We start from the raw sequence: 27689 nt of genomic DNA on the forward strand, positions 1-27689 counted from the left end.
AATATGAATGTCTACGCCACTACGGCCGACTCTTATTTCCAGTAGCCCGTTAGAAAATTAGCAAATTAGGAAATCAGACACTCATTTTTGGGGGTAGTTAATCAGATTGTCATTGTAACCAATCTGTATCAACTTAGAAGTATCACTAATTTACAATAATGTACATCTAGGTTAATATAGGAATCTCAGAATCAAAAGCTAGCCATCTCAATCCAACTGGCCACAAATGCCAATCGGCGTCCCCGATCAGCAGCCATACGGCGCGAGAACTCTTCAAAGTTCAGTCTCGCACCGTTGCCACGTTCCTTGTTCTCACGTTCCACTTGGTCTAAATAGACCCAACGGGCTAGAGTCCGGGGCGAAGGTGGGCGTGGAGGAGCTTCACGAGGCCGGTCATTGACACGGTGAGGGGGTGGGAGTGGTTGCATAGGAGAGGGAGGAAGCTTGGGCGCCGTGGCTTCGGCTTCTGGGGAGGAGTGGGGAGAAGATGGGGCGGGAAGAGAGGTGGTCCCGGGCTGGAGTCGGAACTGAGGAGGGAGATCAGGGTTTATGCTTGTAGTTGGGGATTCTTCCAGGTCGGAGTCGGATTCATCGATCACCTCCGGGTGTATCATAAATGGCTCGTCAGGACGATGCTGTGGGAGGGTTGGATCGTAGTGAAGTGTATCGTTTTCAACAATCGGGATGGATGGCTCCGCACCAGACGCTTGAGAGGCAGCGATATCATCGTCATAATCAGACGAAGTGGCGGATGCTGTGTCGGATTCCTCGAAGGGCCTCGCTTGCCCAAATCCAGTATCTTCTCCGGGATCAGCGAGATGAGCTGGTCGCACGTCGTCATCATCGTCTTCTTCATATTCATCTTCATCACCACCATCATCATCCGAGGCGGTGGGCTCCGCCGACGAAGGAGCTACTACCCCGGTATTGGAAGGCGCCAGAGCTGGGCTCTGGATTCCGTAGCCAGCACGCTGCAATAGCTCATCAAGTGGCCGGTCGTTGATAATTTCCTCCAGTTCCTCTTCAACTGGAGCGTTCTCAGTTGCGGCGCGTTTTGAGGGGTCCTCTTTTCCGGCGAGCTCGATCTCGCGGGCCCAGACCTTGCGCTCAGCTCGCGTGCGATATACTTCCATTAGAAGGTCCTCTTTCGGTTTGAATAGAATATCTAGAAGCTCGTTGAATCCCTGTTGTGTGACTTGATACAAGATTTCTTTCCCAACGTCCCTCTCGATCTCTGGGATCTCAAAGCCACCCCATCGCTCGCTAACAGGAATACTCCGCGACGAGGTCGACGGGTTAGATCGGACGTCGTACTCGTCGTCATTAAGATCATCCTGAAATCGTACTTTGGAGGAGGATCGCGACCGGAAAGAGGGTGGGCGCGATTCGGATTCATCTCGGTCTTCATCGCTGGAGTCATCGATGGCTGGATCCCTTTCATACCCCTCAGGGACAGTGGCGCCATCTTCTTCATCCGTATAGAAAGCCCGGCGCCTCCAACGCTCGTCGATTCCACGCTGACGGGCGTCAAACACACGTCTCTGGTCATCTTCGCGCATTCTGTGATAAACGGCATCCGCCACACGAGCCCGATCAATTGGATCCGTGATTTCTCGAGCGGGAATATAGGACCCAAGGGCCTCGATGATATCTTCTTCGAGAATGTGTTCAGCTGGGGGCCAGATCCCACTGGCCACCGACGAGCTAGATTGGTCTGATTCACTAGTCTCGCTAGCACCATCTTCGTCTTCTTCGTTGTCGTTTTGGTCACCTTCTATGGCATCCGAAGGGCGGGGAGTGGTCTCGGTGGGTGCTAGGCGTAGTGTAGATGGGAACAATGGCCTCATTCGACTAAACTGTGATCTAACAGCAGCGTCGCCCACGACCAAATGGTGATCACCAGTGTCATCTCCGTCTTGTCGCATGATTCCTTCATTGTCGGCAATTTCCATGTCCCCCTCGGCATTCATGCGTTTGCCTTCGCCTGTACGAGAACGTTCACCAGAAGGGATGCTGCCAGGAAATGCAGAGCTGATAGGCTGGCTACCGAGAACCACATCACGGGCTCCGCCCTCTAAGAAGTCATCCTCCATGCCAGCAACCATGTCCTTTGTAAGCTCCCGGCTCAGCGCATAGTATGCCCTGAAAACCCTAAGGAAGTCTTTGCGTTCGACAAAACCATCCCCGTCGATGTCGTAGCCACGGAACACACGTCGCAGCCGTTCGTCATTGCTCTTATTGTTGAGACTAGCCAATCCCTTCAGGAATTCTTCAAACCCGATGAGATTGTCCCCATTGGTGTCATAGAATGCGAACATTCTGTCGTAAATGAGACTGGGAGGCGGCGGCCGGATAGAAGTATTAGGCACAAAGCATCGGTCGAATGTTTTGCGATCGATGGCCATATGCAACTTGTTCGGGTCGTTCGCCCACTCATAATTAGCCAAACAGCGGAACTGATCCCAGAGTGCATCAAGCTCAGTATTCTCAAAATTGCATTCTTTCATGAGACGCTTCGCGAGAGGGCGTGGAAGGCTGCGCGGGAGCATTGAAGGTTTCCCAGGATACCATACAGGCTGAGATTGACGAGGGCTTCCTAAGAATGGGGCTGGGATCCGCACTTTGTAGAACAAATGTGTCTTGATGTGGACCTGCATTGCCTCGCACGTTTCACACAGATCGTAGTCGATGCAGTTGGCACATCGGTATCTGATGCCCTGAATCGGCATGGCACCGCAGCTATTGCAGGTAACTCCACGATGGATGTAGCCGTCCCTCCGCGCCTGATCCTCAGCGATGTGGTAAAGTAGGTTGAGCAGGTTTTGGCCTTCCCTATTGGAAGAAGGATCGTTGTTTCCATCACGCCATGAGAAGACACTTTGGTCGTCCATCACCGTCTCACCGCCGTCAAGATTTTGTGGGGGCGCAGTCACGTCTGGGAAAGTGGAGGTTGAGAGAGTGACCCGTTCACCATTCTGTCGTCGCCGACGCAGCTCCTCTCCGTAATTCACATCTCCGTTGAACCGGAGCAGAGCTCTTTCGATACCAGCTCGGGAGATACCTCGACGTTGAAGTTGTTCTGTCAAGTATGTTCTCTCTGGGGTGTTTTCTGGGAGAATGTGCGCAGACGGGAAATCAAGTGCAAGGAAGGATTCGAGAAACGTATCTTCCATCATTTCGCGCATGCGCTCTGCATGAGCAGGTGGGACACCAACTTCTTCCATCAGCTGGTCGCGTGTTGCGAGGAGTGATGGAAGAAGACCGCTCTCCACGCGACGCCCATCCTCTGTCTCGATGCGAAATGTCCCATATACACCATTCTGACGCTCTAGTTGTTCAAGGTGGGTAATGGCTCGATAGGATGGAGTATCAGCGATCCCGAGCTCTTCAGCTTCGGCTGGTCTTCCGCGGCGCACAGCATTTCGACGACGGAGTGAAGTTGATGATGGCTGCGAAATGACGTTATTGTGAACGTAGAGAATCGCATAAGCAGCGGCGACACCAGTAAAGAGGTAGAGGATAGGTCGATATCGTGCTAGTGAGGTTGGCCCTGAGCGCGAATCGGACATGACGGAGGTTTGGCGGAAGTTAAGCTAGCGGAAGCTGCACAAAAACGTCAGGAACACAGTGTGTAGCTCATTCTGATAACAGTTGGGTAGGCAGATCAAGTCAGAACCGCAGTGTCAATTAAGACACTCAATTAGTATGGATCTGACAGTCAACTTGGAGATGGCATTTCTAAGGTTGAAACGTCCACGGGTTGCTGACATGACCGCCGCCCAGATCTTGGCTTAGTAAGCTATACTTAAGCTCAGGTGCCTGGCAGAGCCCTACAACGAAACGCGCATCAAAGAAACAGAATGACTTGCATGCTGTCAACAACACTATCGCAAAAACAAACATTAAATATCCATATCCAGCGGAAATACCACCTCAGAGCTGTAGACTTCTAGAATGGATATTGCTCAAAGATCCACCCGATGGTGTCATCCCCAACACTGACAGCGACGAACTTTTTGCTACCATTCAAGAGAACCAGTTTTCGAACAAGGGAACGGATCTGCAATACCCTTCAGTCTTCTGAGCCGAAATCAGACGCCTTACCATTAGGCCAGCCGCCCTGTATGATAAAATTTATACAGTTATGATTCTAAGAACCAGATTCGTATTATTAGCTATAACATACAACAAAAGGATAACTACGACGGTGTATGATTAACGCTCAAGGTATACACGGAATCAATTGAGGTAATCGCCAAAAGAATTGGAAGTATCGATTCCATATTACCTAATTACGATTCTCAACATAAACTCGACCTCTATTAATACGACCCTAAGACCAATATCATAACTTGATGAAGCTTTTTAAGATATATATCCTCCCTTAGATTTCCCTTTCTTACGTGACTTTAGCTATGACGTTATTATATATTTTCCATTTAAAATATCACAATGGGAGTGAGATGCCTATAGGTATTATGCAAGCTTTTTTTGTCTTGAAAAAATAATAACAAGAGTCATAACACGGCGAAAATAACCTTTCCTCTTAGAAGCTATGTGGTCCTGGATATGTAGGTAGGAACGCCTAGGAAACAAAAGTCCCAGAAAATAGAGAAAAACTAGGGAAGAAGACCGTCTAATTCAAGCCCTCGAAGGAGAGATTCAGAAACAGCGCCTTCGGGAAGAGCTTACTTCAATGATTCTTCGACCATTTTGAACCTCGCCATCGATCCTCGTGGCAGTTGCCAGGGTTGTGTGATAGATAATCCTTCAAGACAATCAACAAAGTGATTCATGTTGAAGACTGCTATCTTTCCTCGGCCAGCCGTATTAATACTTGCCACCTCACAAGTCTCACTGCAACTATGAGCCTGCTAGCGGGATCTGTGGTAAGGGCTTCACGTCGAAAGGGAATGTCTGGAGGAAAGGGCTTCAAAGAGAGAAATACAACTTCTCGTTAGGCTTGGAGGGGAAAATTTGCCGGACATCCTTTAAAAGAGGGTAGATAAGTCTCCCATCTCCCCAATCGAAAAACATATGGTCACTACGTGAGTCTTATTTATGTCGAAATGAGATGTATACCTGCATATATTACCCGCTTTGGTTAATAAAGCCAAAACTGGCAAAGTCTTCCATCAATTGGCCCAAGTGGTCGAGCAGTTTCCTGGTCTAGCGGTTATGATTTTCCGTTAACAAATGCGATTCGCATATGTTCCGGAAAGGTTCTGGGTTCGATTCCCAGGGAAACTATTTTTTGACCTTTTTGTATATTTTAGCCGCATTGTTTTTGGCCCTTAAACAGTTCCAGTCAATTGATGTGACTGATCTGTAATAGAGCCCAGACATCCGAGGAACAATGTAGCCCCAAACCTGGAATATATGGATATTAGCAGAAGGGAAAAAGAAACAGAAGTGAACCACCCAAGCGAGTCAAATTAGAGACATAACGTAAATCACAGACATAATCTCGTACTAAATACAACAAAAAAAAAAAGCCGAAATCATGACATGGTCGTGTAGCACAGGGGAAAACGTATGAAGCATAGTAAACATAAACATATCAAGACAGCCAACCCGAACGCCAGAAGAAAAATAAAATCAAACCGAGAAAATCAATAAAACCACCACCCTTGTTGTACTGTTTCCTTGTGTACCGCTGGCTGACACATATCCGGGGAAGATGTAGAATGACTATTTTCCTGCCAGCCCGAGGGATTTGGTTTCAATCCCTCCTTCATCTGGGTTGGGTTGCTGCTGCCTGGGTTTTTGTTCTGATTGAAAACCACCAAGGCTCCATGGTACCTTTCCTCCAAGGGGGTTCAAACTTGATAGTAGGGTACTCCAAACGGACTTGTAAAAAAAAAAGGAAGAGGAAACCAGAGGGAAAAGAAGGACAATCCAAAGGGCTTCCACGGGAAAACAACAGAAACAGAACAGTGCTATCCAAGTGGGAAAAGAGACGGCCATTATCTATCCAGTGGATTCAAGGATTTGCGAATCTTACACGACGGCCACGTCGCTCCAGGATCAATTTCTCAGTATCAGCATAAAGACAATCGAGAAACTGCATGGCGCTAGCATCCCTCAGGATCTTCGCGACCTGAGTACCCGCCGAAATGAGCTGCAACACGTTGCGGTCATCCTTGACCGGCCTAGACTGGTGCTTGGCAGCATGACGCATCTCCAGGGAGTTCTCCAGGACGGTAATGAGCTGCTTAATTTGGCGGTTGTACAAGAGATGAGCCGGGATGCGGCGTGTAGTAGCCAGTCGTTTCAAGAGGTATACCCATTCAGTCCACTCGCGGTCCGAGGGGACCTTGACGGGTCTCTTGTCCTGTTCGATAGGAACACGGAACTGGTACTTTGCAATGAAGTCATAGGCACACTGGGACAGACGGTCGTTGACCTTGTGGAGGATGCTGTCTTGCTCGCCGGCATCGAGGTTAGTAGGGAGCTGGGGAAGCTCTTTATCCTGGGCTGCGACAGCATGTGGAGAAGGTGGCTCTAGGAACTGATGCGGGCCATCAAATTCATCCCGATTGGATGTCCGTCTCTGGGAATGAAAGTGCGAGCTTCCTCTGGTTCTCTCGGCAGCTCGCTGGTTATTTTTTTCCATGACATACTCCGGGCTTTCCGGGGGGTTCATGGATCTATGGTCCCGCCTTTGGGAGCCGCGAGATATGTGGTTCGGGTGGTTCCATTCATGAGTCCTGGGTTGTGGGTGGGCTTGTCCAGCTGGAGGATAGGGTAAACGTCCCGTGGGTGGGTTCATCATGTGGCTGTGGTTATCCAGATGGACTGGACCTCCATGGTAATGGGTTTGATGGTTAGAATCCACTGGAACGAAAGGCAATTGACGGTCGTCTCTGTAGCCATATCCATGGGGAGTTGGTGGTGACCTTTTACCGCTTAGCAAAAGGAACGTAAGCGATTTTTGTCGATGATAACTTGGAAGGAATTTGCAATGAAGTGAACGATGACCAAACAATACCTTTGCGGATAGACCACCGGAGGGGTTGCTGGGGCTCCATACATTGAGTGTTGAGCCATGGTGCTACTACGGAGTATGAGTTTTCAGATTCCAAGAGTTCTGGCATGGGAATAAAGGAGGGAATGGCGATGCTGATTCTGCTAACCTATGGCGAGACCGATTATCAAATTTAGAGTTGATAGAGCTTGCACAAGAACCAAGACTTGCTGGCAAAGAGAACGGATAGACCGATCCACCCGCAAATGGATGAGGAAGGACAGGAAGCATGAAGAAAGTAATGCCAAAGTATTACAACAGCCTAATATGACAATTGAGAACTTGCAAGGTCCAGAAGAGCAGCGAGGGAAAGAATATATATATTGGGTGGGTTGAGCGAATGAATTCACGAACACAGAGAAAGGCCAGGTATTATACTCTCCCCGGGCGGAACGAACTCGTAAGTGTGCCTGACAAAGGGGATCGATCACAACCAACCCATGTTTATGCAACGGCAGTGTAACTGGATTCAGAGCCGCGCTAGAGGACTTTACGCCAGTGGCGTTGGTGGAGACAAATTGGAATATATGGAGAAGGGCCTGTGTTGCCTAGACATTGTCGGTTTCAAGAGACCAATTGCGTAAAGGAAATGGACCGTTCGTATCGTTTATTTGAAGATCTTGATCACCAAGAATAAGACCAGTGTGTAAAGCTCGTTGGCAGCCGAGGCGCCGTGAGACGCCTGTGGGTGCATGGCATGAATCCGCATGGCAAACATTGCATACAAAGCTCTGATCTTCATCGATTAGGGAGGAAACACCAACATGCTAGGTGCCGTACGACCTTCATCCTGGTTCGATAATTGTATTGGGGTAAAGCCTCGGGCAGCAAGTCTGGTGTTGGGTAGAAAACGCAAGGACCGGGGTTCTGGACTTGGACATTGTTGACCTATGGATACCCAAATGTGCAGAGTGAAGATGTGATCTGCACCCTCGAAGGTCCTGGAAGAAATGTAAATATGAGTGAGGTAGGTGTAGCATGCGATTCCGCAGTTAATTTGTGTTGGGCACTCGGGTTGTTTGGGGCCCAATGCAATAAGCCGCATGGGCCATGTCTCTCTTCTGGGCACTCTTTTAGAGATCCGGGTGGAACAAAGAGAAAATATAATATCAAAGTTTTCAAATGTGGAGAGCTCAGCTGTTCTGATGGCGTACAATCTACTCTTGCAGCCCAACAAGAAGCCCAATGTCTATGCCTCCGAGGTCGAGATTGCCTAGGAATATTGTTGTCAATAACACTCTGAGTGGTCATAGGAGGTATGATGAAATCATTCAAGCTAGAGGCGCCTCTCAAGCCCCAGGAAATCTTAACCATCGAAGTATTTCCTGGGAACTGGGAATGTGATTTCCATCAACGTGACATGTTACTGTTTTTGCCGGCTTCGACCATTGAGGATAGGTGATTTTACCCTGAGATGAGAAGTATAATTCTGGATTACTTCAGTTAGTATGGCAATAGAAAAAAATTTGCGCCTGTGATATCTGCTTACCTCGCAACTCAAACGGATGGCTTCTTTGATACCAATGCGTGCCTCGTACCCCAGGTTCTCCTTAGCTTTGTTGCCACTAGCATACCGAGTGGCACATGTATCTTGTACAATCCCCCGGCTCAAAGTTGTTGTCCTCATCAACCAGGTGACCGTCTCACACGCCAGTCCGGAAAAGTAAGCCAGTCTCTCTGGGATACGCATCTCAAAAGGCGGGACGTGGCCAAAATGCGCCCAGATTGCCAGGCATAAATCCCGAGAGACAATAGGCTCGTTATTCTGAAAGAAAAAGGCCTCGCCTGCAGCTGTGCAGGATGGTAGCAGATCCTCTATGGCTAGGACGTGAGCATCGGCGGCATTGTCAACGTGGGTGATATCCCACAAATTGAAGCTATTTCCGATAAAAAAGGGTTTCATATTTGGTGATGCATGCGTGAATATATGGTACTAACTGGTAGCCTCCTGGTACGCTGAGTACCGATGGTCGAAGGGCACATGTCACCATTTTGCTGCTGGAGGCCTTTAGAACGAGTGCTTCCGCAGAAGCCTAGCAAAGTATGTCAGTGGCTTATTTGCTGTTAATTCCGAGAATTATGTTGATGAGGGTTGGTAGTTCCAACCTTGGACTCTCCATAAATGGTCGACTTGAATGCGAAGGGCCATTTTTCATTAATGTTAGGATGAGCGATACGCGTATCGTTGATTACCACGCAGCAACTACTCGTTTATATGAAGACTTCCACACATCCAGTATATTCCGCCTTCAAAGTTGATATTCCATACCTCCTGCTCAAGTCGGCGCCTGAACCGTTCGGCCAAATTTGGGACGCCAGCATTGTGGACAACGATATCTCCTTTCACAGTCTCAAATGCACTGCTCAATGCTTCAGATGAAGTGATATCTACCTGCATGCACCTAGTTCTCTCTGGTAGGATGTGCTCGGATAGTTGGGGGACTCTTGTCGATGATAGCGATGACAAAGTTTGGGTGTTCTTCTGCAAGAGCCCGCACTATGCCCGAGCCTACAAAGCCAGTGCCACCAGAGAGGGGGACTGTCCTTGCTGCGTCGGTCATTGTGGAGGTGGATTGAGTGTTAGCAATATGGGGGAGGGGTTGATGTGGAGGAAGGTCGGACCGGCGAGACAGAACTGCTGTGCGGCATCACAACTATAAAGAGTACCCCGACACATTGAGAGCACCTCAAATGATACTGGGCATGACGCCTGATAGAGGCTACTCAATTGGTCGGAATGTTCTTGTTTTACATTCAGATTTGAAGTTGGTTCTTATTCTTGATGTCTGAACCAGTCTAGTTCAATCCCAAAGACAACTCTCATGGCTGTGCTTGATGAGCACCATCCTCGCTCTCTTCGTCCTCATATGCTTCTTCATATTCCTCTTCATCCCATTCTTCCTCATCCCTATGACCATCAGGGTCCAGTCGATTCAACACTGCTTCCAGTCCAGGATGAATACAATAATCATTGGCCAACTCTTCCAATTCCTGTAGCTTTGGCCACAACGATTCCGGACTCGCCCCATCCTCTCTGATCTCGAGGATTTCCTCCGCCGTCATAGAATCGAGGATTTCCAACATGCCTTCCACAAGAGAGGCATCCCCTTGGAACTGCTTTCGCACCTCGTGGCCCAGTGTATCATTGGAAGAGAGCGCAATGGTCTTACCAATTTTGCGTAGAACAGAGAGCCCATTGAAACGTGTCTGAGGGTTGGTGAATGGTCCACACTGTTTCGTGATCGATTTGATGGTATCGGCGACTCCCTGGGCCACCTCGAACGAGATATCGTACTGTTTGGCACCGCGCATGGAGCGATATGTGATGTTAATCGATTTCCAGACTGAGCTGGAATAGTGGTCGAAGCTGATAATGCGATTTTGCTCTTTCTCCCGGATGATGCGAATGGCATCGTCCACCATGCTCATAACGTCAGGATGGGTTTGCGCTGCCTGCGTGAGAATATCGGTGACAGACTGTCGACTGAGGTGCTGGATTTGCTGGGAAATTTCTTCTGCTGGCGGCGCTCTCGTGTTGATGTGGGCATCGCCAATAGTATTGGATCGCGCGCGTTTAGCGCTTTCACGTCCAGCCATGGTTGGTAGTTATATGTCCGACGATTACTGAATGAATCAGGGGGGCAGGAGGACCTTGTAGAGTAAATGAGGTGGTGTAAGAGAAAAGAAGTTGAAGAGCGCAAACGATGGACTAGAGGACGAGTGGATAAGCAGTGGTTACCCCGGGGGAGGGTGGATCAGTTTAAATTCTGATGAACACCCCTGGACATATTTCTGGATGTTTCTTAGCCACATGGATCGGATTATTGAACTATGCCGTCAAAAACACAGGAAGCATAAGCTTACTATTCGAACTTCCATGATGATTGGGTCATGGCCATTCGCCGTACTATTTACCTACACCATACCCCCAACACTTGGGGTATTGTCAATGGGGCACGATAATAACCATAAAACCAGCTCAAGAAGTGATACTACTTAATTGTAGAAGGGGAGTACGGAAATATTTCAAGTCATAATCTATACACTGTGTCACATTGAGGACAGCTGCAAAATCACCAGCAGAGCACAGAATGCGAGATACGCAGACATCTAATATACAGATCCTTGACCCAGGTATTATCCCAACAGTCACAAAAAGACTAATCTCGAAAAGAGAAAGCGCTGCGACTAACCAACAAACTCCAAAGTAAATGCAAGAAGAGAAAACAATCTCCCCGGTGGGTAGCTCCCCTAAATTAGAGATAAGCTGCGAGGACAACCGCAGACTTATAGCACACGGCACAAAACCAGCCCACCAAGCTTTTTCTCAACACACTCGCGAGCTTCTAGAATCCCTTGGTCTGTAGAGAGGTACAGACTCTCACCCGGCGAGCGAATTCCGGCCACAAACCCGGATTCCTCACCACGCACAACTCGGCGCAGACCCTCCACATCAATGTTGACCCGTCGGGTGGGCTTGCTGACCATCTTGATCTTGCCGAGGACCGACTCGTTTTGCCAGTACTTCAGGCCCAGCCATAGCCGCCTTGAGGCGACATTATCGCGCGTTATTGGCTCAATGCCCTCAGCTTCATCATTGACTGCAGGGTAACCGAGGATGCCATGGGCTGGAGGAGGAGTCGGACCTCCGCGGGCCACGGAGGAGATGTAGCCGGAGTTTTGGAGAGCGAGGGAGAGCTTCAGGTGGAGGTTGCTGTTAGGGATAGAGGTGAGGGCGAGACGGGCCTTGGTAGCATTGTTCAAGTGGGCGCAAACGGCGGAAAGGTTGACGAGAGACATCTTGATTTCGCGGCGGCAGCAATTAAGCTCTACCGGCGGTTCAGAGAGGAAAGAGAGTGGTGGAATTGATCAATTTCAGAAGAGGAAGAAAGATAGGGATCTCGGATAGACTAAAGCAACGACCGAGAATGACCACAATGGACTGCAATTGTCTGGGGAAGCAAAGACACGGCAGGAGGTGTTGCGGCCGACTGAAGATGCGATGATTTGGGATTGGAAATTTTCGGATAAATTATTTTTCCGGATCACGGTCTGGTCCAGGTACCCGGTACTTCCTCACCCATAGCGGAGATATGTGATGACCAGGTACTAGTACTGTCCTATCACATCACATCTACATCTTCTAAGCGCCCAACTTGCATGGCGGTTGATGCTGGCGTTCCACAGGTTGAATACCCCTCAGGCCAAGGTATAAATAATAATCGTAAGTTCCTCTTTTTCTTTTCCCCTCTACTCGCTGCCATCGTTGTATACTTGCATTCCGTACTTTGAATTGTTAGACATGCCACCATCAGCGGGCGAAGAGCGCCTTGTGACTGTGTGAGTCGAACTGACTTCCCCGCATATAGATATAAAGCAGTTCTTGGATTGTGTCTAACAGCCGGAATAGCTTTGCAGATATTCACTATTACTTCACAGAACCAGCCAGAAGACCTTCACCATATCATCACCGCTTTGATAAAGGCTCCTATGTTTATATTTACCATGACGCCTTTCAGAACAAGGCCCGCATAGAAATTGCCAATAATCCTGGATCTCCAGAGCAGGATGCATTCTGTGGAGGATTGAGCAATGTTCATATACGACACTCTGCTCAATTCCCGACACTATGTACATTAACAGTTGATGCACACACGCCCTCGCCCCAGCATCAATATGTACAGGATACTCCTCAACGTGAGTGGCGTCTCCCTAGCGGTGACCCACGCGACGACCCCAAAGAAGTCCGTAATTTCCCTCGCTTGCATACATTGGATATCTACTTCTGGACCCAAGAAGATGCAACCGACTTTCTGGACACTGCCATCCGGCTTCTATCCAATGCCCAGGTCGAGACAGACCGAGAGCCAGCTCCGCAACAACAGCAAACCATGAGCTCTGTAGTCCAGCAACTGGAGACAGTTGCAGTCTCTGACCCTGCCTACCAGAATGGTCAAACACGCAATTCACGAGCCGAGCCCGCAAGCACAGCGGCACCAGTGCCACAGGCGCCCCCACCAACCAGCAGCTTCCCCCCACCTCCTCCAAGTGGACCTCCAGTTGACCAAAGATTAAGCACTGGTTCTACTCCCGCCGAGGAAAAGAAAGACCCAGCTAGCTTCGCCCCGCTCCCATACAATCCAGCCGCCCCAGCTGCCCCAGAGCCAATCCAATACCGCGAAAAGACCCCTCCGCCAGAGGACGGAATGAATGGCACTGGTCTCGCAGCCGCAGTGGCAGCCGACAACAGTATGCCATATACGCCCCCGCAGCAAATTATGGGAGGCGTAGGAGGCGTGGGCGGATATGCATCCCCGCCCCTCTCAACCCCGGGGTTGCAATACGCAGGCCCTCCAGTCGCAGCACCGCCAGCATTCGCCTCCCCTCCGCCCAGTGCAGGACTGCAGCATTCAAACTCTTTCTCCACTACCCGATCCTCGGTCCACAGCTCCGGCACACCTGTCCCTTCGTACTCGCAGCCGTTCATTGCCGGACAGGGAGGTCAACCGTACAGCGCAAGCCGACAAGGCTCAATGTCCTTCGCTCCGCCGCCGCAGGACCCGAATGCCCATTTATATGACAAGCAGGTCTATGGGGCTGCTCAGGCTCAGTCGCCGCCTCAGTATCAGGCTGGGATGGCAGCGCCGGTAGGCGGGCTCTCGAACTACTCGTCTGACCAGACTCAGGTGCAGCAGCAGCAACAACAACACCAACGTGCTGGTTCTGAATATGATATCCATAGCCAGCTGTATAGACCCACTGAAGTGGAGGCTAGCTCTCACTATCAAAAATATGCACAGAAGGCCATGAAGAATCCTGGACAGCGGCCTAGAAAATTGGAAGATAGAGCAGAGCGGTTGGAAGGTGGTATGAATAGGTTCTTCAAGAAGCTTGAGAGGAAACTTTGAGCGTTTTTTTGGGGGGTGGGAGTTTGAAATTCTGCGTCTTTCTTTCTCATCAGAGATCTCTGCTGGTCATGATCACCTTGAGTGCTTGCTATTACTAGGTCAGCTGCTGAGCAGTATGATGAGGATAGGAATCAGAACAAGGTTATAGCTTAGCTACTCAGTTTGATGAGAAATGAAGTGCTTAGTAGATACGAACAGAGAACTGATAACTAGTATAAAAGCTTTGAGCCCCGCTATATTGATAAACCAAGATGCTAAATTGGATAATGCCCCTAAGCGCTATGAATAATATGCTCACGAAATTGGTACAAAGTATGCAAGTAATAAACAAAGAATAAGACAACCCAAAACTCTGATAGATGTAAAAATGCTAGCATAGAGTAAGAAAGAGACACGGAAGAATGGATGGTGAACAGGTTGAGGGTAAGCCTTAATAAATGGAAAGAAGCTCACGCTTGGTGAGATAGAAGACAATAGTGAAGAGTATGATCAGAGAAGATTAAATGATTTTCCAAAATTTACCAGAAGCGGAGATGGGCCAGCGAAATCCATTTCTCAAATAAACGCTCGGCGCAGTTCTGATGTAGAGCGCCTAGTTCAATACCAGGCTGGCAATATCGATGGCAACATTGCTCGACTCGGCCTCAGTTGCAGGCTGCGCATCAGGGGCAGGCTCCTCAATAGACTTGGCCTCTGTGGGGTTCTCCTCCGAGAAGGGTTCGGAGACAATAACCTCCTTCACTGGCACGGCATCTTCTTTTTCAGAAGCCACGTCCTGGGCCTCTGTTGATTGAGGAGTCTGGAGCACTTCTGGTTCGGGGATCGAGACCTCTTGCTTCTCATCGACCTTCACTTGATCACCAGCCGTTGTGATTGCCACCGGCTCTGCGGCAGTCTCCTCAGCTGCAGTGGTCTCAGCAGCCTTCTCTTCCTTAGCATCCTCAGCGATGGGCTCAACAAGGGAGTCGACAGGAGCATCCGCCTTAGCCTGGGCTTTGTTGGAATCGGTAGGCTCAGCCGGAACCTCAGTAGCATCTTCGACTGGGACGGGGTTGGAGGAGCTCTCGGTCACTGTCTCCTCAATGATCGGCTCAGGCACTTCAATTGCCTTCTCGGTTGGCTCAGCAGATGCGATGGCAACTTCAGGGGTAGACTCCTCAACCTGAGCAGGGGAAGCGGTTTCCTCGACCGGCTTGGAAACAGCTTCGGGCTGTTCCACAGTCGCAACTGGAGTGAGTTCCACTGATGTAGGCTCCACGACATTCTCTTTCTCACTTTCCTGTTTCTTTTGGGAAGGCTTATGTCCATCTTTCTGTCGCACAGGCTCCTTGTTCAGAGGCTGGGATTTGTGACTCTGAGGTCGAGGAGCAGTGCTCTTAGGCTTCACTTGGTGGACGCCACGATCTGGCACCCTTCCAATTGACGGCCTAGGTGCCTTGGAAACAGTAGCAGTCTTGGTGACAGGCTTTGCATCGGTCTTCTCCTGGGGGTGAGACTTGTTCGCAGAGCTAGCAGTAGGCCGCATCATTCTCGCAAGGAAGCCCTCGTTGACCGGCTTAGCGCTTGCGTCGTCGTTAGCTGCGTGAGCGGGCAACGAAGGGCGAGAAGATTGTCGGCGAATGCTGGTACTAGGGGTAGTGGCACGCGACTGAGCTCCAGTTGCGCTTTTGAGGGATGAAGGTTTTCTTGTGAGGGTTGATGCACTGGTAGTAGTGCGAGTGCTCGGAGCCCCTGTGTTTCCTAGCTTAGCAGCAGGTGCGTGGGTTGACGTAGTTGCCGAGCCAGGTACACGGGTAGGTCTCGGTGGGGGCTTCATTCCTGACTTGCTGGATGCACCCGCAGCATTTGGCTTTGAAGTATCTTGTGCCGCTGCTGAGCCGCGGGTTGGCCGTGCTGTTGTCTTGGGATCTAGTGAGACACGACTAGGTTTGTGGGCCAGAGAGTTGGCACGCTCTTTAGCTACTTCGCGAGCGGTGGGCTTGGAGCTTGTATTGTGAGCAGCAGATTTCTTGCCAGTTGAAGTTGCAGTAGTTGGTACGGACTTGCTTGCTGCACTGCGGGCAGATCCAACGGAAGAAGGCTTCTTCTTGATCACTACTGACGAATCTGACTTTTGCGAGGGAGTGTCGGAGCTTGTCGACTTGGAATCCGTGGAGGTGGACTCCTCTGTCTGCTTTGGTGGGGTGTTTCGCGACCGAGATTCAGCCTCAGTGCGCGTTGCGAGTTCCTCCTTGCTAGTCTGATTTTGTTCACTCTTGGCTTCCTCCGGTCGACCCGCAGCCATTATCTGTCCCAGAGTCGCGTTCTGTGTGTGGTCTAGGCGACTGAGCGGGGTGGGGGAGATCGTACTCTGCCGTCCGGACTCCGCATCCCCAGAATTGATCTTCGGTCCAAACATTCCAGGACTATCGCTGCGGCCACTTGTTTTCCTCAGTGGCGAAGAAGGATTTGACTGAATGACCCCATCCACGGTGATAAAGCTAGCCCGAACCTTGGACAGCTGCCGCACTGTTGCTGACGAGTCTGACGCCGTTGGGGATCGGCCACGAGGCGGGGGAGAGGCGATGGGGCTTTGGCCTTCAAACTTGGCTAGCAAGCTGCGTACTCCAGGGTGATGGGGGTTGTTATCGGACATTATCGCTGAGGGTACGATGATCGAACAAGGGCGTATATTCCAATCGAGGGGAAGCTGGAAACGCGTATGCAGAGCACAGGGGTGCTCCTGAAATCAGGTCAAAACGGGATTGTTGTGACGTCTAATCGGATACAGGCAGATCCCACTGCATGTTCCCAAGAGGGTTCAGTTTCAACGCGTCAAAGCCGGACAGAGAATTGGTATGAGACAAGAGGACACAAGGTGTGAAGAAGGGCCGATCCAGAAACTATTACATACATACGCGCTAGTTAAGGCTAGCGTATCCAATAGGCCAACGCCTTACGTTGTACTCGTTGTACTCCGTACTCCATACAGAACTCCCCTGTCTCAGGGGCTTTCATTTCTATGTGACAGGTGACTTCATCCTTAAGGGGTTAGATTAATTTTACCGTATGGAGTACTGAAACCCCCTGTGAGGTCTGAAACATAGTATCTGGACACATTTACAAGTGGATCTCGAGTTAAGGGGTATTGAGTGCCTGAGGCAGAATATAAACACAGATCCATCCGAACTGGGATTTCCCCAATTTGGGCCCTACTGGGGAAAATTGGATGGTTTAGTACCTACTATATGTGCTAGGTATATATCTGATAGAAGGTTTACCCCGTGGCTCTAGAGGAAATTATATGATATATCGAATTTCCAGGGCCAGTTTCTCCGGATTGTCCACTATTTGGAGAAATATCGTTAGCATCTCTTTTGTTTCTGGGAAAAAAGCAAGCTCCCAGGGTATAGGAAATCTTCAACATACCATAATAAGACCAAGCTGACTTCAAACAAGAGGGGCGAAAGGCCTACGCTTTGCAAAATGGATTCCGCAATGAGCATTGGCTTCTCCGGGTGTGAGTTGGCAAGCACTAGGGCCGAGTCTGCTATGCGAACTATAAAGGATTTGGATGCCATATCTTTGAAATTGCCGGAATGTCTTCCACTCACTCTGTGAGAGAAGACCAACCATACTCCACCAAGAATAGAACACACATCGTCCGATGCTCTTGTTCGTGTTGTGGTGCCAGTACCTCCACTCTTGCATGCATCTTGTGCTAAACTGCGCCATATGGATAAGGGAGTATATGACGATCTCTGCGATGACAATATTCTGCTTCCGAGTTGTGATTGGCGAATCTGATGAACGGGCCAGTAGGTTGAATGCCATACGGAGTAGTGAGCCCTGGATTTGAAAGAGTCGACAGTAAGTTTTGGGTGATAATGAAGTACGGAATCAAATGCAACCATGCAAAATGGAGTGTGATTTGGACAGCTTTAAATATCTACTCTGAGGATTGGGTTCAATTTTCCAATCTCTGTCAAAGACTTTGTATACTTGATGCCGGTGGATCTACATCGCGGTAAGTGACCCATTTGGGTTTAGCGTTTATAGTATTCAGCGTGGATGGCTCCTCAACAGACTTGAATGGCTGCAAAGATTGAGCGACACGATGAAAATCGACATTTGAAAGTTCGGCGAAGCCATGAAATAACCTTTGAAGGTGTTATCCATATTCAACTTCGCGAAAAGCGACCCGTTTGGGCAATCTGAGGATGTATCTATATCCATGCGCAGCCTGTGCTGTTTTTCCGGCTGACTGTATCATTTCTTCTCGAAACGAATATTTAAGCAGCACACATTGCTTTTCGATCCAGTTTCGTCAACTGTATTCAAAACATGAGGATGAGGCAGAGATACAACCACGTCCTTCGTAACGGTATAGGGTCGCCGCTCCTCCGGACCCCGGGATTGGTATATCGGATAAACAATCGTCCGATGCCGTATACAAAATGAAAAGCTCCGATGACGGCGATTGTCGATTTCAAGAAAGCAACTCTTCAAAAAAGTCTATCAAAATGGCTGCTGCTCGGACACTTCGCATTGGTACAATTGCCCTTGTTTTGCGATCTTGTGGCTCGTCAATTGACTGACCTGACCGAATCTTATAGGTCTTATCCCCGGAGACGGTATCGGACGGGAGGTCATCCCGGTGGGTAGCTCTCTCTCGATTTAATATACGAGCCATTTCACTGACTGAATGTTGTTTGATGAAATATAGGCCGGCCGTCGGATCCTTGAGTCCCTCCCTTCGTCCCTGAACCTCAAGTTCAGCTTCGTCGACCTCGATGCCGGCTACGAGACCTTCCAGAAGACTGGAACCGCTCTGCCCGACAAGACTGTCGATACCCTGAAGAAGGAGTGTGACGGTGCTCTCTTTGGCGCTGTTAGGTAAGCCACGATGTCCCTGTTCCAACATGCGCAATCCCGGCTGACAATTGCTCCCAACACAAAGCTCCCCTAGCACCAAGGTCGCCGGTTACTCATCGCCTATTGTCGCCCTCCGCAAGAAGCTCGACCTGTACGCCAACGTCCGTCCTGTCAAGACCACCGCCGGCAACAGCAATGGCAAGCCCATTGACCTGGTCATTGTCCGTGAGAACACCGAGGATCTGTACGTGAAGGAAGAGCGCACTATCGAGGGCCCCAACGGCAAGGTTGCCGAGGCCATCAAGCGTATCTCCGAGCACGCCTCGTTCCGCATCTCCAACATCGCCGGTGAGATTGCGCTCCGTCGCCAGAACATCCGCTCCGCTTTCCCCGCCACCTCCACTCGTGACCAGTCCATGGTTACCATCACCCACAAGTCGAACGTGCTCTCCCAGACTGACGGTCTCTTCCGTGAGACCGCTCGCCGCGCTCTTGCCGCCGAGAAGTTCTCCTCCGTCTTCGTCGAGGAGCAGATTGTCGACTCCATGGTCTACAAGCTCTTCCGTCAGCCCGAGTTCTACGATGTCATTGTCGCCCCTAACCTCTACGGTGACATCCTCTCTGACGGTGCTGCTGCCCTCGTTGGCAGCTTGGGTCTCGTCCCCAGTGCCAACGTCGGTGATGGCTTCGCTATCGGTGAGCCCTGCCACGGCAGTGCCCCTGACATTGAGGGTCAGGGTATCTCCAACCCCATTGCTACTATCCGCAGTGTTGCTCTCATGCTCGAGTTCCTGGGCGAGGAGAAGGCCGCTGCCCAGATCTACGCTGCTGTCGACGGTAACCTGGATGCTGCCCAGTTCCTTACCCCCGATATGGGCGGAAAGTCTACCACTCAGCAGGTGTTGGACGATGTCCTGAAGAGACTGTAAAAGTAAACTTGTACATAAGCCGAAGTTTGCGATGATATCTAAGAGATGAATTTATTGTTTTCCCTTGCATGCATCGACAACCATTTAATTGTGTGAAACAGATATCCATTTCAACAGCGCACTCTGCTCAATCGAGAGATGTATCACTCAACATCACCAGACGATGGCTCCGGCTCCCAGTCAAACTTCCCTAGACTTTCGTCACGTTGCTCACTCTTGTTATGATCTTTGTCTTCCGTTTCGCCTAAGACCACCGAGAACACCACAGCAAGATATACCCGTCCGTTTGAAACATCCTTGAGCGTATACCGCAGCTCATGGTTCGTCTCATCCACGTACTTCATGATATGTAGATCGAATCCAGGAAGCCGGACAGAGAAATCTATTGCGATCGATGAGCCGACGAACCCAATCCAAAGAGCAGCAAACCCGCATTTCACTCACCATTGAATGCCAAATAAGGATTTCCGAAATCAGCAACGTACATCCTCCCAGGTTCAAAGTCAAACACCTTTCTATTCGCCTCATCCTGGAAATGCTTTCTGCGCCCTTCGACAGTGTCGGGAATATTAAATTGCCGACGCACATTGGCAGAATCTTCGCTATAAGAACCTTCTTCAATTATCTCATCATGGAGCGTTGGCACCTCGTCTGATTTCTTCATCTTATCTCCAATCCGGAACTGGTCCCACGATGCCAATGCCGGGCTGTATAGGTACGGATTGTCAGCGTAGACATCGCCGTCTAGGCCGGGATCGAGTGTCCACTTGACCATCCGTAGCGCTGCATTGAATCCTGGGGGCAGCATGTCGCGGATGGGGTGATCGAAGTCATTGCCAAAGACGAGGTTGTTACCATTCACTCGCTCCTTGAATATTATTGAGAAGCATATGGAATATAGATCTTTTTCATGTAGGGGATGGTTGAAATATGGGCTTGTAGATGGTGAATTTTCGGGATAGCCTATTTGATTGATGAGCTTCGCTCCCTGACTGAATAGACGAGAAGGGATGTTACCTGTGTAGTCTTGAATCCGTACACAGAGACTCACAATAGCATGCTCGTTCTCGATTCGTATTGTCTCGCCATTTACAGGTACCGCTTGATGAGCCTTGAGGTTGTAGTCGGCGCCTGCCGTTACCTTCAACCGGCGTTTGTTTACGCTGGTATCCTGGCTAACCATGTTCAGAGAGGGTAGTAGAGCGAGTTGATGAGACTTGGTGGAAAATAATATATTGTTTAATAAGCTATTGCTAGAAGTCTAATTTTATAAGTTTGACGCCCAACAACGTCATCGTTCTAGAAGGCAATCAAGTAATGACCTCGGGATAAGCAGTGACAATTTGGTACTCAACACAACAATGCTCAAATAGCAATAAAACAATAAATAACCAACAACCTCTTTGGTATTGAAGAACTCTGGATAATGTATGGCAGAATTATCAGTGTTGCGATTTACTGTTCCAAGGGTTTCAAGTGCGCTGATCTAGGTCAGATAGCATGCGTCTTCCACGAATGAGGAGAACGGCCAACGCAGCGCTGTGAATATACGAATAGCGTTATCTCCACAAGGATTTTTATTTATTGATTCTATCCAAGTACTCTGTACTTTGTAGATCCAGACACTCTCAGCCCCCAAATCCAAGTTGGGGAATGATATCACACATCCACCGGAAAAAAAAAAAACCCCCAATCTCGAACCTGATTGGCTGGAGCGGTACATGGCACCCAAAGAGGTTAGTGCAGTGAACCCTAAATGAGTGGAGTTGCCAAGACCCTGCGCCTCTGGGCACCTGGTGAGATGAGGCTGATGAGCTATATAAAGTAGTCGAATTTCTCTTCTAATGGGATTAATTCATTCCAGAGACTCAACTCAACTATCAAATATTGCTAAAACAAACACAATGTCTTCAGCCGTTATCCCCCAACCCATCCAACCATCTTCTACTTCCAAGAATCCATTCTTGACAGCCAACTCAAACAATATGACTTCATCCGATATTCCCCAATACACCCAAACTGCCTCCAAGAGTACTGCTTTTACAGTCGATTTTACATGGAAGAAGTGGAAGGGCATTGTCTCCGATGTCAACAATCCATCAGACACCTTATACACCATCCATTATTCCCCATTCAGTCTCGTAGCCAACATGGTTTTCAAAAAAGCCTCCGATGAAGAAGTCATCGGAATTGGCAAGCTCAATGCGGTATCCATCAATGCCGACTACGAACTACGTGGACAGAAGGCCCACCTTCTAGCCCAGAAACGCTGGAGGACGGTCTATACCCACCGCTCACTCAACTTCTCTGACACCGAATCCCCAGTCACAATGACATGGACCAGCGATTGTGGGTTCAAGACCTGGTACTTTGTCTGTGTCGATGATCAGCAAATGCCCGTGGCAAAATTCTCTGCCAATGCTTGGGGTGTCACCAAAATTGGCAAGATCGAGTTCATGGGCCCTAAGGCAGATGATAGAGCTGCACAGGAGGAGATCATGGTTACGGGGATTACCTTGTTCTATTGCATGATGCTTCGCTGTAACAACATTTTCAATTTCTTTGGGGCTATCATTGCTCGACCGGGGCACAAACAGCATATTGAGCCTCAGCCCAAAGGCATGACTGGCGAGTAGGCTTCGCAATGCTTGGTTTGTCTGGGTTGTTTGGGAGTTTAGTTTTTGTTTTGCGCATAGGGAGATATACCATTTGATTTATAATGTTTATGACATAGTCATTACTCCATAATACATGCTTGAACTGTATAAATATTGCTTTCCAGCGCGCTCCAATCCATCTAGGTAGTCAAACAAAATATCTCCCAACCAAAGCATCATGGAAAGGAAACATCGCGGCCAAGCGAGTGGGCAACTCAATAGCATATCGCCTCCCGAACAATATTGTTACTCGCCCAGTTCCGACCCAGGCATTTTCGTCGTGCACGGTTCCTCGTACTGGCTGGGGAGGTTTGAGCTCAGCTTCTCCCATAACATCGATCTGATACTCTGTCGGCGCCATGCGCGTGTAATGATAGAATGAGGGGGACTGGTTGTTTCCCTTGTTGAAAAAGGTGCTTGCCATGCCGAGATCGCGGGTAAATGAATGGACAGACTCCTCAAATGGTGTCTTGGTGACCTTCTCCAACAAGAAGCGCAGGTTCATGAAGTTCAGATCTGAGTAGGTGTATGTAGACCCAGGAACATTTTGAGCTTATGCTAGATGATAGCACGGACGCGTTGCTGCATGGTCTTGTAAAGTGCTTCATACAGCCCGGGCAGAGGGTCTGGACCAAAGCCACATGTATGGGTCAATAGCACCAAGACAGTGATGTTGCTCTTCCCATTCGCAGCGAACTCGGGAAGGTAGGACGCAACGTTCTTGTGCAAGCTTAATTTGCCCTCATCAATGGCCCGCAATGCGGCTACCGTAGTGAACACATTGGTCAGACTGGTCATATCGTAAATTGTATCCACTTTGGAAGGGGCCCATTCCGTGGAAGGGAGCAATGTGCCATTAGAGTCTGTATAAAGCAAGACTCGTATGTCCGAAAGCGAAGGTTCTCACAATGGTGGACTTGTGACCGATGACGACGGAGCCTCCTGGCTGGATGGGGTGGATTGCATTGTTCGTAGGCGCTCCGTAATTGGTAGAAATAGTGCCGACTGTCCTGAAGGCAAAGCCCGCCACGGTTAGACTGGTTGTGATTGAATTGAATGATTGAAGTGGATGGTTGATTGAAGTGGATGGTTGATTGGAGTGGATGGTTGATTGGAGTGGATGGTTGATTGGAGTGGATGGTTGATTGGAGTGGACGGTTGATTGGAGTGGACGGTTGATTGGAGTGGACGGTTGATTGAAGTGGACGGTTGATTGAGGTGGATGGTTGATTGAGGTGGATGGTTGATTGAGGTGGATGGTTGATTGAGGTGGATGGTTGATTGAGGTGGATGGTTGATTGGAGTGGATGGTTGATTGGAGTGGATGGTTGATTGGAGTGGATGGTTGATTGGAGTGGATGGTTGATTGAAGTGGACGGTTGATTGAAGTGGACGGTTGATTGAGGTGGACGGTTGATTGAGGTGGATGGTTGATTGAGGTGGATGGTTGATTGAAGTGGATGGTTGATTGAGGTGGATGATTGGAGTGGATGGATGGTTGATTGGAGTGGATGGTTGATTGAGGTGGATGATTGATCGAGGTGGATGATTGATCGAGGTAGTTATGACTAGTCTGCCGATTGTCCTGAAGCCGGAGCTCGCCACGGCCAGACCAGTGGATATCGTTAACTGAAGTGGATGATCGAGGTGGTTATGACCAGTCTGCCGATTGTCCTGAAGCCGAAGCCCGCCACGGTTAGACTGGTGGATTTTGATAATCGAGGACGGTACCGAGGGGGTGATCGAAGTGATTTTCCCTAGTCTGCCGATTGTCCTGAAGCCAATGCCCGCCACGGTCAGACTGGTGGATACTGTTAATTGAAGGGGATGATCGAGGTGGACGATTGAAGTGGTTGTGACTACTCTGCCGATTGTCCTGAAGCCGAAGCCCGCACGGTCAGACCAGTGGATATTGTTAACTAAGGCGGATGATCGAGGTGGAGGATCGAGATGGATGATCGTGTTTGTGACTAGTCTGCCGATCGTTTTGAACCTAAAGCCCTCTATTGTTAGACTAGGGGATATTGTTAATTGAAGGGGATGATCGAGGTGGATGGATGATTAAGGTGGATGATTAAGGTGGATGATTGAGGTAGATGGATAGGCGAGGTGGATGATTGAAGTGGTTGTGACCAGTCTGCCGATTGTCCTGAAGCCGAAGCCCGCCACGGTTAGACTGGTCGTGAGTGAAGTGGTTGACCGAGGTAGATGGATGGTCGAGGTAGATGGATGATCGAAGTGGATGATCGAAGTGGATGATTGAAGTGGATGATTGATCGAGGTGGATGGATGGTCGAAGTGGATGGTTGAAGTAGATGGATGATTGAAGTAGATGGATGATCAAGGTGAAGTGGTGGATGGTTGTACTGACTCAGGTTCAGCGGTACCTACCTAGGTAGGTATGTAGTTGTTGAAGAGGCTCGGTGACAAGCCCCACTGATTCGGGAGAACCATGTTTGAGCTTGCGGTCTGTGACTGCAAAGCGAGCCGTAGCTTGTAATGAGGTGAATGGCTGAAGATTTGAGTCTCATCGTGGAGTGAGCATGGTACGGGGAGGCATGGGAGTCTTCTATGGCTTCCAGCCTGTAATTATATAAGAGCTGGCTTCTGCAGATTGTCTAGATTAAATGTAACTCAGCATAGTACCTACCTAGATAGGTAACTGTTTCATTATTTCTAGATAACATCAACCCTAGAGGCTAACGCTCCACATATAACCCTTCGGGCTATCCCGACATGGGTGTAGACTCCCCGCAAAAGAGAAACCTTGGAACATTTGGCCGCTATAACGTCTGGAGATAGTTCAGATGCCGAGGAATATATATGTAATAAAATGTGGAAACGAGAGCCAAAATAGAGATACAAAAGTAAATAAATAAAAAAGATCGACATCGTGTACACAAACTAAGCCAAATCTGACGCGGGAACGGCATCTAAAATGTCATTCTCCAGTCCCTCGGCCGATATTTCGACGCTATCCAGACGCCTCCTGTCCTTGCCACGGCCGAATTCGACATCAACATACCGGGCGCTAACGGGAGTAATGGGTTCACTCCCAGTACCTATTGTAGTACCATCTGACATGAGATCATCCGACTTCAATTCCCAATTGGCCGCACGAACTTTGGCTCTGCGACGTTCTGAGTTAATAGTCTCCTTCATGTGGGCGAACGACCGGACTTGATCTGCGGCCCACTTGTCCAAGAGTTCATTTCGAGCTTCGACTTCTAGCTGAAGCTGTTCCTCAAGGCCGGTGTTGACATCTTGAAGACGCTGCATTTCACATTTGGCTCCATGCAATGATGTGCTGAGGTCTGAGATTCGAACATTTAGAGTCCCAGTCTCTGCTTCGTGCGTTTGAAGCTCACTGGCATTTTGTTCAAGGATCTCGACCGCTCTTTGATATTCCTTTTCCAAAAGCTCCACCTGAGCCGTCAAGTCGCAAGCCCGAATGCGATTGTGTTCAACTGTTTTCTCCAGTTCTTGGATGCGAGACTCCGACTCGGAAGCAGTAGCCTCAGCCGAACAGCGTTTCGAGTGTTCGTGGGCAACTTGTTTCTTGAGCTTTGATATCTGTCGGGTATAGTCCTCCTTTGTAGCCGTGTTCTCCTTTTCAAGATTGTCGATAAGACTTTCGAGACCCTTCACTTCATGATGATACTTGTCGAGTGCTGTGCTTAATCTGTCAATCCCAACGGCCTGTTCTTGGCCTTCGCGCTCGAGGTCTTGCATTCGCATCCGTGTGTGGAGCATATCGCTCGCCGAAGATGCGATCGAATCCTCGAGACTATCAATTTTACTTGCAGCTGTCTCGTATCGGCGTAGTAAAGCATCGAATTGCCCTCGGAGAGCCTTTTCCCGGCTGAGAGAGCCGTGATGGTAGTGGCGCTCCGTCCCCAGATCTTTTGCCAGTGACTCAACGCGTTTCACCAGCGCACTTAGGGTCGCCTTGCCGTCCTCAAGACTGACGTTAGCAGTTTCACCAGGGAGCGCACGCTCAAGCTCAAGACGAGCTGAGCGGAAGTGGCTCCGCATATCGGATATGACATCCTCCACACCGTCCCCAGAGAATCCTAAGCCGGAGAATTGTTGGCTGATTTCTTCAAGAGCTTCGGCAGCATCCGAAGCGCGGGATAGAGCATTTTCCAATATCTCCATGATATTCTCGAAGAAGTTCGATGGTGGGGAGGACTGACGGAAAAGGCCATTGATGGTAGGGTCATTGAACCCTGAGATTCGTGATCGACACGCATCGAACAAGTTGTTCTTCTCTTGCCTGGCAGTTTCCAGGTCAAGGGTCAGGGAGTGAATATCAGATTTTTCCGTATTGACTGGAGTTTGCGTTTGGGTGGCGCGAATTGGCGTTTGGGGTTCGTCGAATAGCATCAAGCTGTCAGTGCCAGGTGGGTTATGATTCCGAGTACTACGGAAATCGGGGGAGCTGGACACAACGACAGCACTGTCACTGAACATGAACGTCTCTCCGTCACCGTTCGAAAATAGAGTGGTATCATCCAGACTGCGATTAGAAACCACTGATTCTTCTTCGCAAGATCTCGGTGTGTCTGGTGTCACCCAATAGGACTCAGCCACTGAACTTTGGTAATCAAAGCCCGTTTCACCTCGTCTCATGACCCTAAGTTCATCTTTTAGGGAGTCCCGCTCCTGAAGCAAAGCTCGCATGGTCTTTTCCATGTTCCGCGTCTCCCGCTTTTCGCGCTCAATGTGATTGATTTCATCACTCAACCCGATTCGCCTAATTCTTCTCTGGGTTCGTGTATCCAGGATTTGGCGCAGCGGAGTAAATTGGATCCTTCGCTCGGTGCACGCTTCATCAAATGGCTCCTCCGGGTCATACGACCGCTGGAAGCGTGGTGTTGGGGCAGACCTGCGTCGGGATTTGCGGCTAGGTGTGCGATCCCCAGAACCTGCCTCGAACGATGTTCGACGCATCGCTGGAGTCAGGCCGGTTGACCCATTGTCTTCATGTAATAACCGAGGACCTGGGTCGGAAAACCGAACTCTTTTTCTTGATTTCTTGGGTGTAACAGATACTGTTTTTTGCTGTTGGTTGAGACCGGCATCTTCTGGTACCGCTGCCAAGCTTTGTCTAGTTCGGCGTGAGACTGGTGACTGGCTTCTTGAATTTGAGAGAGAGCTCTTCCGTTTCCTTCCCGAGCGAGTGATGTCCATATTGGAAAAGGGAGTATATTGGAGTAATCAAAGCCAAAACAAAGAAACGTTCAACAAAATAAAAGTGTACAGGGATAGGATTATAAAGAGAATTCTATACATCACAAAATAAGAAGTAAAC

General features: G+C 49.3%; 14 protein-coding genes across 14 annotated transcripts; 4 read left to right on the forward strand and 10 right to left on the reverse strand.

Annotated features, from left to right (window-relative positions):
- Positions 1–191: 191 nt before the first annotated feature.
- N7516_004780 (EF hand domain protein) lies at positions 192–3569 on the reverse strand (the record flags this gene model as incomplete). Its single annotated transcript, XM_057217500.1, has 1 exon — positions 192–3569. One exon carries the CDS (start codon positions 3567–3569, stop codon positions 192–194), a length of 3378 nt encoding a protein of 1125 aa, XP_057079383.1.
- Positions 3570–3705: 136 nt separating this feature from the next.
- On the forward strand, positions 3706–4084 carry N7516_004781 (uncharacterized protein; the record flags this gene model as incomplete). Its single annotated transcript, XM_057217501.1, is given in 2 exon segments — positions 3706–3794; positions 3811–4084. 2 exon segments carry the CDS (start codon positions 3706–3708, stop codon positions 4082–4084), a joined length of 363 nt encoding a protein of 120 aa, XP_057079384.1.
- Positions 4085–5983: 1899 nt separating this feature from the next.
- N7516_004782 (uncharacterized protein) lies at positions 5984–6775 on the reverse strand (the record flags this gene model as incomplete). The annotated part of the gene is made up of 1 exon (XM_057217502.1): positions 5984–6775. One exon carries the CDS (start codon positions 6773–6775, stop codon positions 5984–5986), a length of 792 nt encoding a protein of 263 aa, XP_057079385.1.
- Positions 6776–8390: 1615 nt separating this feature from the next.
- On the reverse strand, positions 8391–9425 carry N7516_004783 (uncharacterized protein; the record flags this gene model as incomplete). Its single annotated transcript, XM_057217503.1, has 4 exons — positions 8391–8456; positions 8517–8904; positions 8966–9060; positions 9297–9425. The coding sequence occupies 4 exons, from the start codon at positions 9423–9425 to the stop codon at positions 8391–8393; spliced, it is 678 nt and encodes a 225-aa protein (XP_057079386.1).
- A 422-nt stretch (positions 9426–9847) lies between these two features.
- N7516_004784 (uncharacterized protein) lies at positions 9848–10624 on the reverse strand (the record flags this gene model as incomplete). The annotated part of the gene is made up of 1 exon (XM_057217504.1): positions 9848–10624. The coding sequence occupies one exon, from the start codon at positions 10622–10624 to the stop codon at positions 9848–9850; it is 777 nt and encodes a 258-aa protein (XP_057079387.1).
- Positions 10625–11314: 690 nt separating this feature from the next.
- Positions 11315–11827, reverse strand: N7516_004785 (mitochondrial 37S ribosomal protein uS8m; the record flags this gene model as incomplete). The annotated part of the gene is made up of 1 exon (XM_057217505.1): positions 11315–11827. One exon carries the CDS (start codon positions 11825–11827, stop codon positions 11315–11317), a length of 513 nt encoding a protein of 170 aa, XP_057079388.1.
- Positions 11828–12187: 360 nt separating this feature from the next.
- On the forward strand, positions 12188–13935 carry N7516_004786 (uncharacterized protein; the record flags this gene model as incomplete). The annotated part of the gene is made up of 3 exons (XM_057217506.1): positions 12188–12251; positions 12328–12367; positions 12438–13935. The coding sequence occupies 3 exons, from the start codon at positions 12188–12190 to the stop codon at positions 13933–13935; spliced, it is 1602 nt and encodes a 533-aa protein (XP_057079389.1).
- Positions 13936–14527: 592 nt separating this feature from the next.
- Positions 14528–16570, reverse strand: N7516_004787 (uncharacterized protein; the record flags this gene model as incomplete). Its single annotated transcript, XM_057217507.1, has 1 exon — positions 14528–16570. One exon carries the CDS (start codon positions 16568–16570, stop codon positions 14528–14530), a length of 2043 nt encoding a protein of 680 aa, XP_057079390.1.
- A 621-nt stretch (positions 16571–17191) lies between these two features.
- On the reverse strand, positions 17192–17748 carry N7516_004788 (uncharacterized protein; the record flags this gene model as incomplete). Its single annotated transcript, XM_057217508.1, has 3 exons — positions 17192–17261; positions 17344–17473; positions 17574–17748. 3 exons carry the CDS (start codon positions 17746–17748, stop codon positions 17192–17194), a joined length of 375 nt encoding a protein of 124 aa, XP_057079391.1.
- Positions 17749–18371: 623 nt separating this feature from the next.
- On the forward strand, positions 18372–19718 carry lysB (homoisocitrate dehydrogenase lysB; the record flags this gene model as incomplete). The annotated part of the gene is made up of 4 exons (XM_057217509.1): positions 18372–18465; positions 18531–18571; positions 18641–18810; positions 18884–19718. The coding sequence occupies 4 exons, from the start codon at positions 18372–18374 to the stop codon at positions 19716–19718; spliced, it is 1140 nt and encodes a 379-aa protein (XP_057079392.1).
- A 143-nt stretch (positions 19719–19861) lies between these two features.
- N7516_004790 (DUF1769 domain-containing protein) lies at positions 19862–20901 on the reverse strand (the record flags this gene model as incomplete). The annotated part of the gene is made up of 2 exons (XM_057217510.1): positions 19862–20100; positions 20163–20901. 2 exons carry the CDS (start codon positions 20899–20901, stop codon positions 19862–19864), a joined length of 978 nt encoding a protein of 325 aa, XP_057079393.1.
- Positions 20902–21622: 721 nt separating this feature from the next.
- N7516_004791 (uncharacterized protein) lies at positions 21623–22354 on the forward strand (the record flags this gene model as incomplete). The annotated part of the gene is made up of 1 exon (XM_057217511.1): positions 21623–22354. One exon carries the CDS (start codon positions 21623–21625, stop codon positions 22352–22354), a length of 732 nt encoding a protein of 243 aa, XP_057079394.1.
- Positions 22355–22523: 169 nt separating this feature from the next.
- N7516_004792 (serine hydrolase domain-containing protein) lies at positions 22524–23173 on the reverse strand (the record flags this gene model as incomplete). The annotated part of the gene is made up of 2 exons (XM_057217512.1): positions 22524–22891; positions 22948–23173. The coding sequence occupies 2 exons, from the start codon at positions 23171–23173 to the stop codon at positions 22524–22526; spliced, it is 594 nt and encodes a 197-aa protein (XP_057079395.1).
- Positions 23174–25279: 2106 nt separating this feature from the next.
- Positions 25280–27328, reverse strand: N7516_004793 (uncharacterized protein; the record flags this gene model as incomplete). The annotated part of the gene is made up of 1 exon (XM_057217513.1): positions 25280–27328. The coding sequence occupies one exon, from the start codon at positions 27326–27328 to the stop codon at positions 25280–25282; it is 2049 nt and encodes a 682-aa protein (XP_057079396.1).
- Positions 27329–27689: the final 361 nt, after the last annotated feature.

The sequence above is a fragment of the Penicillium verrucosum genome, assembly GCF_028828655.1.
Source record: "Penicillium verrucosum strain IBT 35672 chromosome Unknown utg000001l_segment0_segment0, whole genome shotgun sequence".
NCBI classification, from domain to species: domain Eukaryota; kingdom Fungi; phylum Ascomycota; class Eurotiomycetes; order Eurotiales; family Aspergillaceae; genus Penicillium; species Penicillium verrucosum.